This window comes from Branchiostoma belcheri, unplaced genomic scaffold, assembly GCF_001625305.1.
Source record: "Branchiostoma belcheri isolate BF01 breed outbred unplaced genomic scaffold, Haploidv18h27 scaffold65, whole genome shotgun sequence".
Classification (NCBI taxonomy): domain Eukaryota; kingdom Metazoa; phylum Chordata; class Leptocardii; order Amphioxiformes; family Branchiostomatidae; genus Branchiostoma; species Branchiostoma belcheri.
In genome coordinates this window covers 525,428-540,310 of record NW_017804298.1, presented here as the reverse complement: position 1 = coordinate 540,310, position 14,883 = coordinate 525,428, and the positions used below count along the sequence as shown (strand labels likewise).

At 43.4% G+C, this 14,883-nt stretch overlaps 1 protein-coding gene across 1 annotated transcript in view; it reads left to right on the top strand.

Moving 5' to 3' along the window:
• The window catches only part of LOC109483554 (patched domain-containing protein 3-like), a 6,299-nt gene extending 2,581 nt beyond the window's left edge, over positions 1 to 3,718 (top strand). The window contains exons 4-5 of the mRNA XM_019786588.1: positions 426 to 588; positions 1,002 to 3,718. Coding sequence (XP_019642147.1) covers positions 426 to 588; positions 1,002 to 3,661 — 2,823 coding nt within the window. The 3' untranslated portion in view covers positions 3,662 to 3,718. The remainder of the gene's footprint in view (positions 1 to 425; positions 589 to 1,001) is intronic.
• Positions 3,719 to 14,883: the final 11,165 nt, after the last annotated feature.

Below are 14,883 nucleotides of genomic sequence, written 5' to 3'. Positions count from 1 at the left end.
CAAAATCTATCTATCTATCTGTCTATATACTAGTAGATAGGTAGAGATATATTAGATAGATAAATAGGTATAGATATATATATATGTGTGTGTGTGTGTGTGTGTGTGTAGTAGAGAGGGAGGAGAGAGAGAGAGAGAAGAGAAGAGGAGAGAGAGTAATCTTTATGGATAGATATGGAGATGGAGATATATAGATTGAGATAGTTAGATAGACACATAGATAGATATAGAGAGACGGATAGATAGATAGAGATTTCAATTCAAGTCCTGTCATTCTTTGATGATCTTGCAGCAAATATTAATATATTTTGACTATACACACGTGTTTAATGCACCAACATTAAACACGTGTGTATTAAACACGGGCGCTAAACTAAGTCACAGTCCCATGTTTGACCTCCATGTCGTACCTCTTCCATTTCCAGGTCTTGTCATGCATGATGGTGGACTGTGTTCGGTCCGAGCCGTGGCTGGGCCTTATGGGATCGCTGACGTCACTCATGGCTCTGACGTCAGCAGTGGGCCTCCTGCAGCTCTGCGGACAGAAGTTGAGCATCCTTGAAATGGCCGCCATTTTTATTTTGACAGGTAGGTGATTTCTGTCATAATCGTTAATCATATAGCCTCTGTAAACTAGAAAGGTAACATTTGCAAAGCAAACGCATAATGTTTAATACCTAAAAAACATGGTGTAGCCCAACAAACTACTGCTCGGCTTATTCTTACTCAAACGCATTCATATATATGGTGACCAGCCTCACCAACTTTTCCCTGCAATTTGCAAAATAATGTAACCCAAAACCGAAAGGTGTCTGCTACAGCACCAGTTACCATGGTGATAGACGTCTGGTCTAGGTCATTTGCCATGCGTTTGGTAAACATAAGTACAGGCCTTTGGTTCTTCAGACCTATGATTTTGCAGGCAAATGCACGTACATAGAACAGACAAACTCAGACCCACTCATGTGTTTATGATCTTTTTACTTTATTTCAATCCACAGGCAGCAAAGTCGGTAACACCTACACGTTGCTGTGGGCATGGCGAAGGACAGACCCGACCCTCTCCGTCCGTCATCGCATGGGCGCAGCCATGGCAGACGCCGCGGGCCCCATGACCATTGGCTCCCTGATCGACTACGTCACGTACGCCGTTGGCATGGCAACGTCGTTCCCCGCGGTTAGATCGTTCTGTGTCCTCGCCTTGACCTCTGCGGCGTTCTGCGGCGTGTACCAGCTTATGTTCTTCGCGGCTTTCCTGGCGTTGTCGGGACACAGAGAAGACGGGAACCGACACTGTCTGACCTGCGTTCGCGTTAGAACCTCCTCACAATCGTCCTGCTACGCCCTGTGTTGTGCCGGGGACGGGATGCCGTCGGCACAAGTCGAGAAGCGGCTGTCGGTAATGCGTAACGCTACAAAAGAGGACATGCAGAACCCATTACTGCTGAAACCGTCCAAGGTGATACCTCGAGTGAAAAACGCGTCCCTGCATTCGGCCTCGACTTTCCCGCTCTACCAAAACCAAACGGAACAAACAGACTCACCACAAAACCCCGCGAATAACCAAACAGCAGACCCTTTTCTCGCGGACTTTTTCTCCTCCTACTTCGGACAATGGCTGAAGAATCCATGGATGAAGTTCGTCATCGTTCTAGTCTACCTAGCCTACCTAGGCGCTGCGATACGGGGATGTGTTCTTGTTGCACCAGGGTTGAACCATAACAATCTTGCCGCCGATGATTCGCATATCTCCCTTTTCGCCACCCAAGAGACTGAGTATTTCTCCCAGTACGGACCGAGGATAGACCTAGTCGTAAGGAACAGAGGAAGCCTTTCAGAGCAAGAGGTCCGAGATGAGGTCGAAGCGAAGCTCCAATCGTTCAAGCAAAGTTCGCTCTTTCACAACACTTACGACGCTTGGCTACGCAGTTACACAGAAACTTCACGAGTGACGGTTTTAGCAAAGGAAGCCAGCACAAATTCGCGCCAAAGAGAAATTATGACAGAAGCTCGTCGGATCGCGGCGACAGGGGGCGTAGAGATGGTAGCGTACGCTCCTCAGTTTGCCCTCTATGAGCAGTCAACAACAGTACTTCCCGAAGCTGCTATGCTGATAGGCATTGCAGCTGCCGTCATCTATGGTGCTACGTTTCTCCTTATCCCCCATTGGACGGGAGGATTCGTTGTCGTCATTTCCGGCGCGTCCGTCATGGTGGGGGTCATAGGGTACATGGCATTCTGGGATGTCAAGTTCGACGTCGTGTCGACAGCCGCCATCTTGGCAAGCGTCGCCATGGCAACAGACCTCCCGGCTCACGTGACGTACGCTTACGTGCTGGCTCTCCGGACTTCGAAACCCAACAACCGCGTTGTAGCGGCAATGCATGCTGCAGGCATGCCGATGGCCCAGCCGGCCGTCGCGACCATTCTTAGCGTGGTTCTCCTAGCAGTCTTTCCCGCCGAAACGTACCGCATCTTCTTCAGGATAATTCTCCTTACCGCGCTGTTTAGCACCGCGCACAGCTTCTTCTTTCTACCCGTTCTTCTCAGCTTCATGAGCCCGTGTTTTCCAGATAACACGAACTCGCACCGCAAGAAGGCGGGCTCTCCTTCGGAAGGAGGTAGGACCAACGCCGACGAGTCCGGCGTAAGCGCCCCTTGGCAGGAGCACCTCGACCAACTCGACAAACACATCTCTCTCTGGGAGCAGACCGAGTTCCGCTCGACCATCAGCGACGCGACCCCCTCAGCTATAGGCAGCCGCATGCTGTCGACTTTCTCTTCCCTTTCGACTTCCCCCACGGCAGATTCGCTGTATCGTGGGAGGGGAGAAAGACAGAACAATCGCAAGGCGCCACAGAGGTCGAACTCTATGTTCGAGGGGCCGCGGACTTCTCTAGATCTGTCTCTCTTCGAGACCAGGCAACGGGAGCAAATCCGTCGAATGTCTTCCCGTGACGTCATCATGCCGTCGGCGAGGCTGGCCAATCAGCAGCAGCAAGAGAGGAGTGTCACCGACGGGCCGCACCAATCGCGTCGCTTGTACAAGTACGGAAAGAAAGAAGCGCAGGACTCGATGCGTTACAGACTGGTCTTTCCGCACGAAGATTACTATCGTCAGGCGACGCGAAACGGAAACCCCGTCGTCGTGCATCGTCGGGAAGGTTCGGGCGAGTCGGCGTCCCGGCCGAAGTTTCCCGAAGATGCCCCCGAACGTTCCCGAGCGTGGCTTCACAAGCAGGACTCGCGAATTTCCGTCATATCGAACCCGCGTTCGGTGTCGTCCATAGAAGAGGAACTGATCACACCCAGGGCGGTTGTAGGGCACCCGCTACCCGGCATGCCCAAACGAAACTCTCGCCTGTCACGCGAACCTTCGCGAGATTTCTCTTCACCGCGAGATCACGAACACATGCCTCGTCCAGAAATGAAAACTCGAGACGCCCGCATGTCTCTACCAGCGATCTCACAGTTGCCAGACCCAGTACCTGGTCAGCAACAAGAACAAAGACGATCCATTGACCACCCCAACACTGAGATTCGCTACTCAGGAGACAAGAAACAGAAGATCCCAAATAAACTGCTAAATGCAGAAATGAAGGCATGGATTGGGTGGGTCATGGATCTAAAGCGTCAGGACATGGAGGTCTCTATAATCTAAGAAACATACAAGCTTTTAGCCTTATAGATTTACTGACGAAATTTGCTAAAGATGTCTGAAGACAAACTTCAACTGCCTCTTTCAGTTTTCAGCAAAGCATGCTGTTCTGAAACTGCAATCTATCGGATGCACCATGGCGCTAATAATGTCAATGTTAGAGATTCACTGTATTGTAGAAAGTGGAATGTGGACGCCTTTGGAAAATTGCAGTATCCTTACTTTTGCTGTTCTTGCAGTTAGAAAGTAACTATGACCAACAGATGTTGGTTTTGACACACAATTTGATACCAATGATGAGAAAGAGGAATTGTGTATATATTGTATACATATGCTATGACAATGGACTTGAATAGTTGCAGCTAAAGGAAAGCCATTGGAACTTTTGATGATGTGAAGTTTGAAATAAATTTGAACTTTTAGCCATTGAATATTCTTGTTAGTTACAACTATCTTGGACCAACTGTAATGATCAACCCTCTTTCTGACCAAATTCCTACTGCCTAACTCTGTATCCAATACACAGTTTGCTGCCAAAAAGCTATCTCAGCAAAGAGATCGTTAAGTCGACATTGCCAAAGTGACCAAACTTTATAAACTTTGATTATTCTACAGTAACCTTTGGACCTGAGAAAGGTTTTGCCAACTGTAATGATATTATGGGCTCAACCCATGTCTGTCTGACCAATAAGGTTTTAGTGGAAGTGCCAAAATGGCCAGTCTAGTCGTCACAGACTTTCTAAATGTTGATTATTCTTCACTAACCTTTTGACCTAAGAAATTTTTGCCATGACAAAGATGTCATTAGACATGTAATAACTAGACCATCGTTTGCCCCTTGCCCTCTGATTCGATTTGAATGCATGACCTATGGTATAGAATTTTCTACCAGGTCAACGAGAATTGTAATTGTATTGCATTGCATCACAGACCATTTGTTACAGTTGAACATAAGGTCGATCAAAAGTTTGACGCCTCAGGATAAGTATTCAGAATAACATTAACGATCAAGCAGTGCCTCCTTGCGGATGTGATGGGTATGACAATCCCTCGAAAGGCAGAACCATTCAAAAGCATAACCACGAATAGTACATGCTAGAACTATGCACAGGTAAAATAGAAACTAAAGGCGGAAAATTACTTTACGTGCACCTAATTCTAAACGCTGCCATTTTCCAAAATATGAATAGAACGCCCGATAACCAGTAAAAGCATCTTTCTATACCATTTAAAAATTGGCAGGTATGTGATTTAAAACGACGCTAGCTGTACCATTAAAATTGTCACCGAATTTCAATAGACTACACTAAGAAGCTATTTAAGTTTCTGGCAAAGTTTCCAGAACCGGATGGAAAAAGCGATGGAGGCAATTATCCAATGCCTAGTCTTATAACACGTGCAGAGCCTGAACATTGCTGTTGGAAAGTTCCCAAGTACAAATGGGAATAAAGTTTTCTTCATTGCTGTTAGGAAACGTTGATGCATATTGAAATTCAGTTGGAGAATGGGATTTTGTAGGCTGCAAGAATACTGCTTGCCCGCTAATCTTGGCCAAGAGTCTGTTGAGAAAGTTGGCCCTTACTCTCAGTGAGGAAAGATTTTCAGAAGTATATTTTTAAAGTTTCTAACCTTTGGAGGAGAAATGCTGTTCCAGCAACCCGAACTTAGTTTGGTGCCTAGAAGTTGCCATTCAGTGAGCAAATCCAATAGAAAAAGTGACTAGAATATGCCTCCAATGACTGTCAGGTGCCGAAACTCGAGAGCAAAAGTAGTTTCAAAGAAACGTATCGCACAGAGGTTGGTGAACTTCACAACCAAATGATGATTAAAGGCATCTCTGTCTTCCTCTGGGACTCTATGATTTCTACACCCGACTGCTTGTCTCTTTGTTATGACGTCCAACATGCATCATTCACTATACTGCACTTAACATCAAGAAACTCAAGGTGACTTCAACCACGAATTAAGTTAAAACCAAAGTTGAAACTGTTCCAAAACTACATCAAACTATCAAGTGCTAGAGTGACATTTGGATGACCATAGCGTAAGTGAGTAAACCTTGCTGTAAACATCATATGTAAATCTACCATTAAGGCTTCAACTTAAAGTTGAAACAGTCTCCAAACTCCATCAAACTATCAAGTGCTAGAGTGACATTTTGATGTCCATAGCGTAAGTGAGTACACCTTCTTGTAAACATCATATGTAAATCTACCATTAAGGCTCACTTTAAGTTGCAACAATTCCCAAACTCCATCAAACTATCAAGTGCTTTAGTGACTTTTGATGTCCATAGCGTAAGTGAGTAAACCTTGCTGTAAACATCATATGTAAAAATTGACCATTAAGGCTACAACTTTGAGCTAAGTGCACATTGCTGTCGCTCTGGGATGCCATTATCTCACATATAGCATCAAAGTTTAAATAACCTTCACCTTATTTCGTTCTGATGCAGTAGGTATGAAATCAGAGCGGTCCTTACACTGTATATAGTCGATAACCTTGCTTCGTACCGCTCGAGGGGTTTACAATGAATTTAACATTGGACCCTGTCCAGCAATGCTTTTAACGTCATATGTATAATCTTCTTTGGCAATCTCCAAAAGTTTGCATCACACCTGTCTGATCTTTACGCACTTCCTGAAGCTTTATGTACAGATCTATGTCATGAGAATGGCCTCTGTAACCAACTACATTCCTATCCCTTTATGTGAATGAAAATGGACGAATCCCCCAAAGCTAGTCCTTTTTCGGGGGCTGTTGTTTTCAAGTGACGCAAAAAAGGTGTGTAATGCTCAAGAGAAAATTTCCTGAAACTTGATATTCAGATCTCTGTCACGAGAATGCCCTCTATAACCCACTACATTCCTATCCCTTTATGTGAATGAGAATGAATGTATCCCCCAGAGCTATCCCTTATTTCGGGGGCCGTTGTTTCCAAGTGACGTAAAGGCAAAAGTAATGCTCAAGAGAAAAATGGCAAACAATTTGTTTCATGGCATTTGGGAGCTCTCGTCGTATGTTATAATTATGTTTGGGCGCCGTGCAAAAACGGCAGAATGGCGAATGACGCCCGGCCTTTTTCGCAAAGCTATCCCTTATTTCGCTGGCCGTTGTTTCCAAGTGACGCAAAGGCAAAGCAATGCTCAAGAGAAAAATGGGGAACAATTTGTTTAATGGCATTTGGGAGCTCTCAGTCGTAGGTTATAATTATGTTTGGGCGCCGCTCAAAGACCGGCAGAATTGCGAATGACGCGCGGCCTTTTTTCTCGGTGAATGCAGGCAGTGATCTTATTAAGATTGCGCCTGGAAAAATCGCACCGTTCAGTGATGTATGGTTACAATCAAGGGCTATTTCAAGTGTAAAGCATGTACAGAGTTTACCGGTAATGTGTTCTCTGTCGGGGAGCTCGACATTTCTACATAACAGATAGCTTCAGTGCACAACAGTTGTACAGGGTACAATGTATGGCACCTACCATGATACCACCTTATCAAAAAGATACTAATTGACACTTATTAAAACCATATCTAATATGTGTAATTTGTCTTCAGTGTTTGCCTGCTCTAGATAAAGGACCCAGGCGCCTGATTGGAACAAGTAGGAGATACACTAATACCGGCATAATTTAAATCATGTAATATGGGGGATCCTAATAGGTATATTTCATCAATTACTATTTTACATTCAGTTCTCCCACGCTTGTTAAGATCCCCGGGTTGCCTGTTGTTCATACATTATGAATGGTTGCTATTAGGGCGCAGTCACATAAATTCGTCATGCGGCTTTTTGTCACAGTGTAGGGTTTCCAGGCAATCTGTGACAGAAGGAACCTTTTCAGGCAGACTGTGACAGAAAGGACCCCCTAGGAAGATTGACAGCAACCTTCGTCACAAGACTGCTGACTTTTTTACGGCGTGTTAACTGCTCAAGAATGTCAAAAAGCAGTTACTCAAGCAACTGGATATGCTTTTGGACCATATGAAACTATTGATAGTATGTGCTTATAAACCTGCATTTCTCCTCTGCTCTCAGTCACTGACGAAAGCTAGTGAATTAAATACGAGCTGAAACGTCTGACCAGTTGCTTGAGTAACTGCTTTTTGGTGTATCGTATTACTTGGATGTCTAACCTTCATCGACGTGTACTCAAGAATGTCCTTCTTCAAGTTGAAGAATAGCTTTAACCACGCTTACAGTCAGATGTGCAAAGGTTAGGTGTGACAAGTCGTTCTGTGTGTAAATTTGAAAGCACCATGCACCCCATAACAGATGCCACCGGATGTCTGCAAAGCTGGTATGTTTTAAAAGCCAAAGGGCAGTCATACTGGATATGCTGATACTTGTCCTTAGAGCAGTTGTGACGTCATTCAAGGTTACGTTCATCCCAAGGTGTTTCGTTTATGACGTCACGGGATTACGAGGGTTGCCCTTGAAAAATTCATTTGACTGTTCATGAATTCTTATCTTAACTTTCTTGGCACTTGCTAGAGTTCACTACTCAATGTTAGCTGGTATGTTACGCCAAAGGGCGGTTATACCGGCTGTACAGATAAAGATACGCATAGCCAGTAGGGTATACATGTTATGCGTATCAGTTAATGTAATGTTTTGTTTTAATTGTCAATCAGATTGTTTGAATTTCAATGAGACACTATCTGTATAATCTATGACGTCATGGAGTCTCTCTGATTGCCGTTGTAACATTCTTTTGAATGTTTATGAAAAGTTATCGTAACTTTGTGAACATGGGCGACAGAGTACGCTATTCAAGGTTATGCATAGGTCGTGGGGTATTCCACGTATCTGCAACACAATCAGATTTTATTAATTCCAATGAAACATTATCTCTCTGATCATGTGCTGAACTACAAGAAAAGCCCTCATCACCATAAAATTAAGCCCTGTTTGTGATAATGAAGTGATACAATGCTAGAGTACGCTATTCAAGGTTAGCATAGCCCGTGGAGTATCACTCAATTATTTTCCACGTATCAATCAATTAGACTGGATTTTCTGAATTCCGATCTAATCTAGAGACACTATCTATTTGATTGAGTGCTGAACTACAACAGCAGTTGCCGTCACCATAAAATTAAGCTCTTTGTCATGATAAAAATAATATAATGCTAGATTACGCTATTCAAGGTTAGCATAGCCTGTGTAGTATTCTATGTATCTGTGTGGATGATTCTTTAATTGACACTCAACCAGATTTTCTGCATTACAACGAGACACTATCTCTCTTGCTCTGATCCTGTGCGGAAGTACTACAATAAAAGCCCACGTCACCATAAAAATGAAAAATGCTAGAGTACCCTATTCAAGGTTAGCATAGCCTGTGAAGTATTCAATAAGTTAATGTTTTCTTTTAACTGCCACTCCAGATTTTCTGCATTACAATGAGACACTATCTCTTTGATCATGTACTGATCTACATCAAAGTTGAAGTAGCATCCCACGTCACCATAAAAGCTATTCAAGGTTACACAAAATCCGTGGAGTATTCTATCAGTTGATGTTTTCATTTAACTGTCACTCAATCAAAGTTTCTGAATTCCAAGAAGACACTATCTCTCTGAACATGAGCTGATCTACAAAAAAGCCCACGTCACCAAAAATGATAAAAAGTTGGAGTATGCTTTTCAAGGTTACACATAGCCAGTGGAGTATTCCATGTATCAGTGGATGATTCTTTTAGCTGCCACTCAATCGGATTTTGTGAATTCCAAGAAGACTCTGTCTCTTTGATCATGTACTGAACATGACAGCCCACGTCACCATAAATAATAAAATGCTAGAGTATGCTGTCCAAGGTTAGCATGTGCTGCCCATGGAGTATTCTATCAGTTAATGCTTTCTTTTAACTGCCACTCAATCAGAGTTCCTGAAGTCCAGTGAAGCACTATCTATCTGATCATGTGCTGATCTACAAAGCCAACAAAGCCACAGCTTACGTCATTATAAAGTTAAGCCCTTTTTGTATGGTATGGTAGAGTACACTATTCAAGGTTACGCATATACGCATAGCCCGTAGAGTATTCTACGAATCGGTTAATGTTTTCTGTAACTGCCACTCACCCAGTTACTGAATTCCAGTGAGACACTATCTTTCTGATCGAGTGCTATACTGCCGGCAATAACAACCCACATCACTATAAAGTTATGGAGTAGTTACGTAACTTATAATCTTATCTGTCTTTTACATCTGGACGTCCTCAGAAAACCTTTTACTTTATTTCATTTTTTCTTATCCCTAGCTGTATCAGTTATATAGTTGAGTAACAGTATCAGGATGCCCGTAGGAAACACAAATGTGACGGTTTGACGTACTTCCAGATTTCCCTAAGCGTGAGATAGTTGCTGTAGACAATAGGATATTGCAAAATGGCATCCAACGTAAACAGAGATTGAAATTCTGATTTGTTGCTAAATTAATGGTTTATGAATGGGTCTATCATGTAGCTTAAATTTTCACACAACATAGACTCGAACAGAGTAAAGAGACTCTTTTTACACAACCAAGAATGTTAACTTTTTGAGTAAAGTTACTTTTTTTTTACACAACCAAGTCTTTCATTCAGCCAACGTTTCGGTGACCGTCTGTCACCTTCCTCAGGGCAATTCTGACTGATTCACATTGCATTACAGCACATTCAAAATTGCCACGAGGAAGGTGACAGACGATCACCGAAACTTCGGCTGAATAAAAGACTTGCCTGTGTAAAACTTGTCTCTTTACTCAGTATCTTACCAACCTGATGAAACTATTCACGGATAGACTCGAACAGTTTAAGCCTTACTTAAAGATCACCACGTTTCATATCTTGTAGCAGGGATGCACACCTTTGAGTTTATATGGATAAAATGAATAAGCAAATACAGGAACAAGCAGACCATGCATACGCTTCAGACAATATTCGTGGTTGGAATTGGTCATGGTAATATCACCCTAATCCGTAGCCCGGGCAGCATCCGGACTAGCTTGTATCTTGTATCGGCAACGCGCCAACCTAAAAGGTCCAGACCTCTCTCTCCTGGTAGAAATTCCTTCACCTTCACATAATACACATTTTCGTATTCTGGTGGGTTCTGAAAGGCAGATTTTCAGCTTAGGTCGGCAGAGGTTGGCTTTCCCCTGCTTAGCTAGTCTGTTTACCTGATATCGCTTGACCCTGTAGCCCTCCCATCAGTACCCCGTCTCCCGTTTTCCGAGTCCCGGCTTTCATGTCGCCTCTTTCAAACATAACAAAGTTGCTTTTATGTCTCCAGGGAGCCAACCTGGCTACCAGGCTGCGTAGCTTTAGAACGTTTTTTTTAGAAATATAGCGAGTATGAATGCCACTGAGAGATGACAGCCCACCCGAAAAGAATGGCTGATGACCGCCAGAGATAGAGAACTTTTGAGGACAGTCAGACTGTCCCTACAACTTCCAGCAACACGCCAACAGAACTGAGTGAGTGAGTGATTTATTGATTGATTGATTGATTGAATGAATGAATGAATGAGTGAGTGGGTGTGAGTGAGTGAGTGAATGAATGAGAGTGAGTGAGCGAGCGAGCGAGTGAATGAGTGAGTGTGTGAGTGAGTGAGTGAGTGAGTGAGTGAGTGAATGAATGAATGAGTGAGTGAGTGCCATTGATAGTCATAAAAAGTGACTTGCCCAGGCTTCCTCTGTAGTCTGGTAAACAAGGTAAAGTCCTAAGGTTAGCAAGAAAACTCTCTTCGTGGAATTTTGTAGTCCGAAAACAGTCAAATATCTATATATAGATGTAGAGGTCAGACGTCTACGCTTTCTAATACAAGATTCACTAAGCGTATATTAGAAATGTCAAGGTTATGACGTACTGAATAAGCCCCTGACGTCTCAGGTACATACCGTAACCAAATGAAAAAAGTTTTACGGCGTTGTATTAAGGGTTATCATCCACTGTAATTCCGGTAATACTAAAATCCCTGCGGATGAGAAAGACACTACGTCAAGAAGGGTTCCTTTCCATTATGGCGTAACAACTTCCGGGATCGCCAGCCAGTCCTAAGTGCTCCTGCTCCAGATGCTGCCCAAGCTAATTGACACGGTAAGGCCACAGCATGTAAATTTTATGGATGACATCCTCCGCAGACTCCACATCTAATGCGAGCGGGCGAAAAAAAAAGGCGGGCCGAAAAAAAACAAAGTTCCTACATTTTGCAATTTTGACTCAGTCATTGTACAAATAGTTTTTATTCAGTGGGAACATCACATATACACAACCAGCATCACATATCACTGCATCAAAGTAAGAAACAAAACATTAAATCAGAGAATTTTCTTGTCTCCTCTATCAATCTCTTCATAGATATTTGCCATCCACCTTCCGGCATGGCAACAGACATCTTTGCCCATTTTCGGCATGTTGACCACTGTCAGAAGGTACCAGAATTTCTTGGGTTTTTTTTCCAAATCAGGCGAAAATTAACGCGCGCGCTGATGTCATCCATCAAATGTACTTGCTGTGGCCTAAGTAGAAATAATGGAGAGCCGAGGAAAGTTACGTCAACGTCTGCACACAGAGAATAGGGCTTCCATCAAATGATTAATCACCAAGCTGCTTTCTACATCATAGGGCTATTTAAAGATATGGCTCTGTTGATGGATGGTCCATGTTCATGGTCATGGCAGAACTATATACCACAAAAAAGGAAGTAGAGAAGTGTGCAGAAAACACAAGACAAGATCACGTCAATTTCTAGGGAGCAAACTATATAATGCCTGGGTCAGAAATGCATGGGATCTCTTTGTTGCCAGACCTATTTGTTGTGCAGACGGATGTCCTGATCGAGTGAGTCTTTTTGTGTGGGCTGTTGGTACTGTGATAGCTGCGTACGTTTTTCCTTAAGGTCCACCATGTGACCAAAGTCATTGTTGGTGGAGCGTGTCCTCATGAGCAAGCTTTCAGCAGTTTTGTTTTCCTTATTTAGTTCAGTGTTGGTAGAGCCGGACTACACTGCGCCTTCTCCTAACTACATAATCTGGAGTACCCTCTTTCGATTGACCTTTCTAGTTCGTTGCCCATACTCAAGCGCTGGTCTTTTCAGGGTTATATACACTTGATTCAGGTCAACTGCACGAGTTCCCTGGATTGTGATTAGTCGTCGATAATGGAGTCTAGACGTCTACGAGATGCTTTCGTGGCCATAGAGGTTACTTGCTCGTTGAGGGCCAAATGCCTATCCAATATAAAACCAAGGCTAAGGTCCGCCCTGTGACCAGAGTCCTTGCTCGTGGAAAGAGGTCGCGAAGAGAATGGTTCTCCACAAGCATGTCTTTCAGAAGTATAACTGTTTTCAGCTGTTTCCCTTTTCCTTTAGTGTTGGTAAAGCAGGTACACTAGCTTTGGTACACCTCCACCAGTCAGATAACCCGTAGTACCTTCAGTTGCACTCTTTCCATGTACCTTTCTTGTTACTTGCTGCAGCCCACAAGTAATACATGTCCATACTCATATCAGAGTAATGTACACTTGAATCAGGTCAGCAGTTTTGCGATTAGCCTTAGATAATGGAGTCTACGAGATGCCTTAATGACCATAGAGGTCATTTGCTCGCTGAGGACCAAATGCCCTTCCAGTCTAAAAGTAAGTCCCTCGGCTAACCCCACAAGATAGAGACTAATCAAAAAGTCAATGGCAATCCCAATAGGTGACCTGAAATGTCTCACCAATTATTGATGAAGCATTTGTCTAGATTCGTTTTAGTGAATCAGAACCTTATTCAAAGCAACGTTACTAGTTCATGTTGGATATACGTACGTGCCCCGTATGGGAAATTGAAGAGGTATCTTTTTAGACCGTGGAACAGAACTCTACTTGCCTACGCGTTCATGGATTACTCACCAACCTGTCTACATGAATAAATGCAAGTCATGTCATTTCCGTACTTCCTCACTGATACATCTGATCGGAATAAATGTTAAACCATGCCCGAATCAAATCAACAGTCGTCGTCAAATGGATTTCCGTGTCAACTAATCTTAATGAACCTACTTCATATGCCACAAGACGGCCCAGCCTCAAGTGGAGAATACTAGTGATTAAGTGTTGTCCCAAGGGGAAGGATGTAATATGCGACTTGTCAACAGCTTTTCAACGGCTAAACCGGAATCCAGATTTGGGCCAGTATCAGGGCAAATGTGCTCCGGAAGTTTTTCCCACAGACACCCTGAGGGGGCACCCGATACACATAGCGTTTACAATAGTAACTGGATAACTGTGTTCAGCGTTAGTCAGTAGGTATTGTGCTGAGATGTCCTTTGGCGTTACTCTTGGCCACAGTAAAACTGTCACCAGCGTTTATCTCAGGATGTGGGGAGGACATCTCAGCACAGTATATACTGGCTAACGCTGAACACAGTTATCCAGTTACTATTGTAAACGCTATGTGCATCAGGTGGAGGAGGACACTTAAGTTCCAGGACCAGTAATTGTTACAAGCATGTGATAGCATCACCGTTTGGGGTAAGTTGGCCAAGCGGTACACAAACATACGCTACCTACATGTAGTGAACCTGCCTGCAGTCATGTTGTGCAGTAAGCTTTCCTGACGCAGAAGGGATATGTGGATTAAAAAGATGATAAGACAAGTCATTTCATAAAGGTTATACGAGATAAAGGAGAAAAGCTAAAGCACCTCGAGGCAATTATTAATAAATGTCAGGAACTAACTATAACGTTGAACTTTCAAACACCAGACTGCTGGCAATGATGCTCATACCCATAAAGATAGAGATAGTGCCCATAGAAGATAGTTATTGTCATGCTCTTTGAAAGAGTGCCAACATCTCTAGCTCTGCCAATGCAGTAAGATAACTATCACAGGTTCACAATCCACCCTGTGGCCAATTTGATGGACTGAAGAAGATAAACGCACTGTTGGCATTCGTTTAAAAGTATCATGAAGAAACTCCTGCCCTTTGCAAACGTAGATGTGCATGACTTTGTGATAATGAACAGTCGTCGGTGCACCCTCAGGGAGTGACCGTTATATCTTGACTCTCTTTAACCCGTTAAAGAATAATTTAGGAGTTCTAGATTAAACGCTAAAGCTGGATGTTTGCCCAAGCATAAGAAATAGATCGTAAGGTCCTGATATAACATAACATTGCAAACGTGCTCCTAATTTTTAAACGTATGGATCTCGTCGATCAGAGAGCTCAAGAAAGAACTAGAACTTCCAATGGTTATC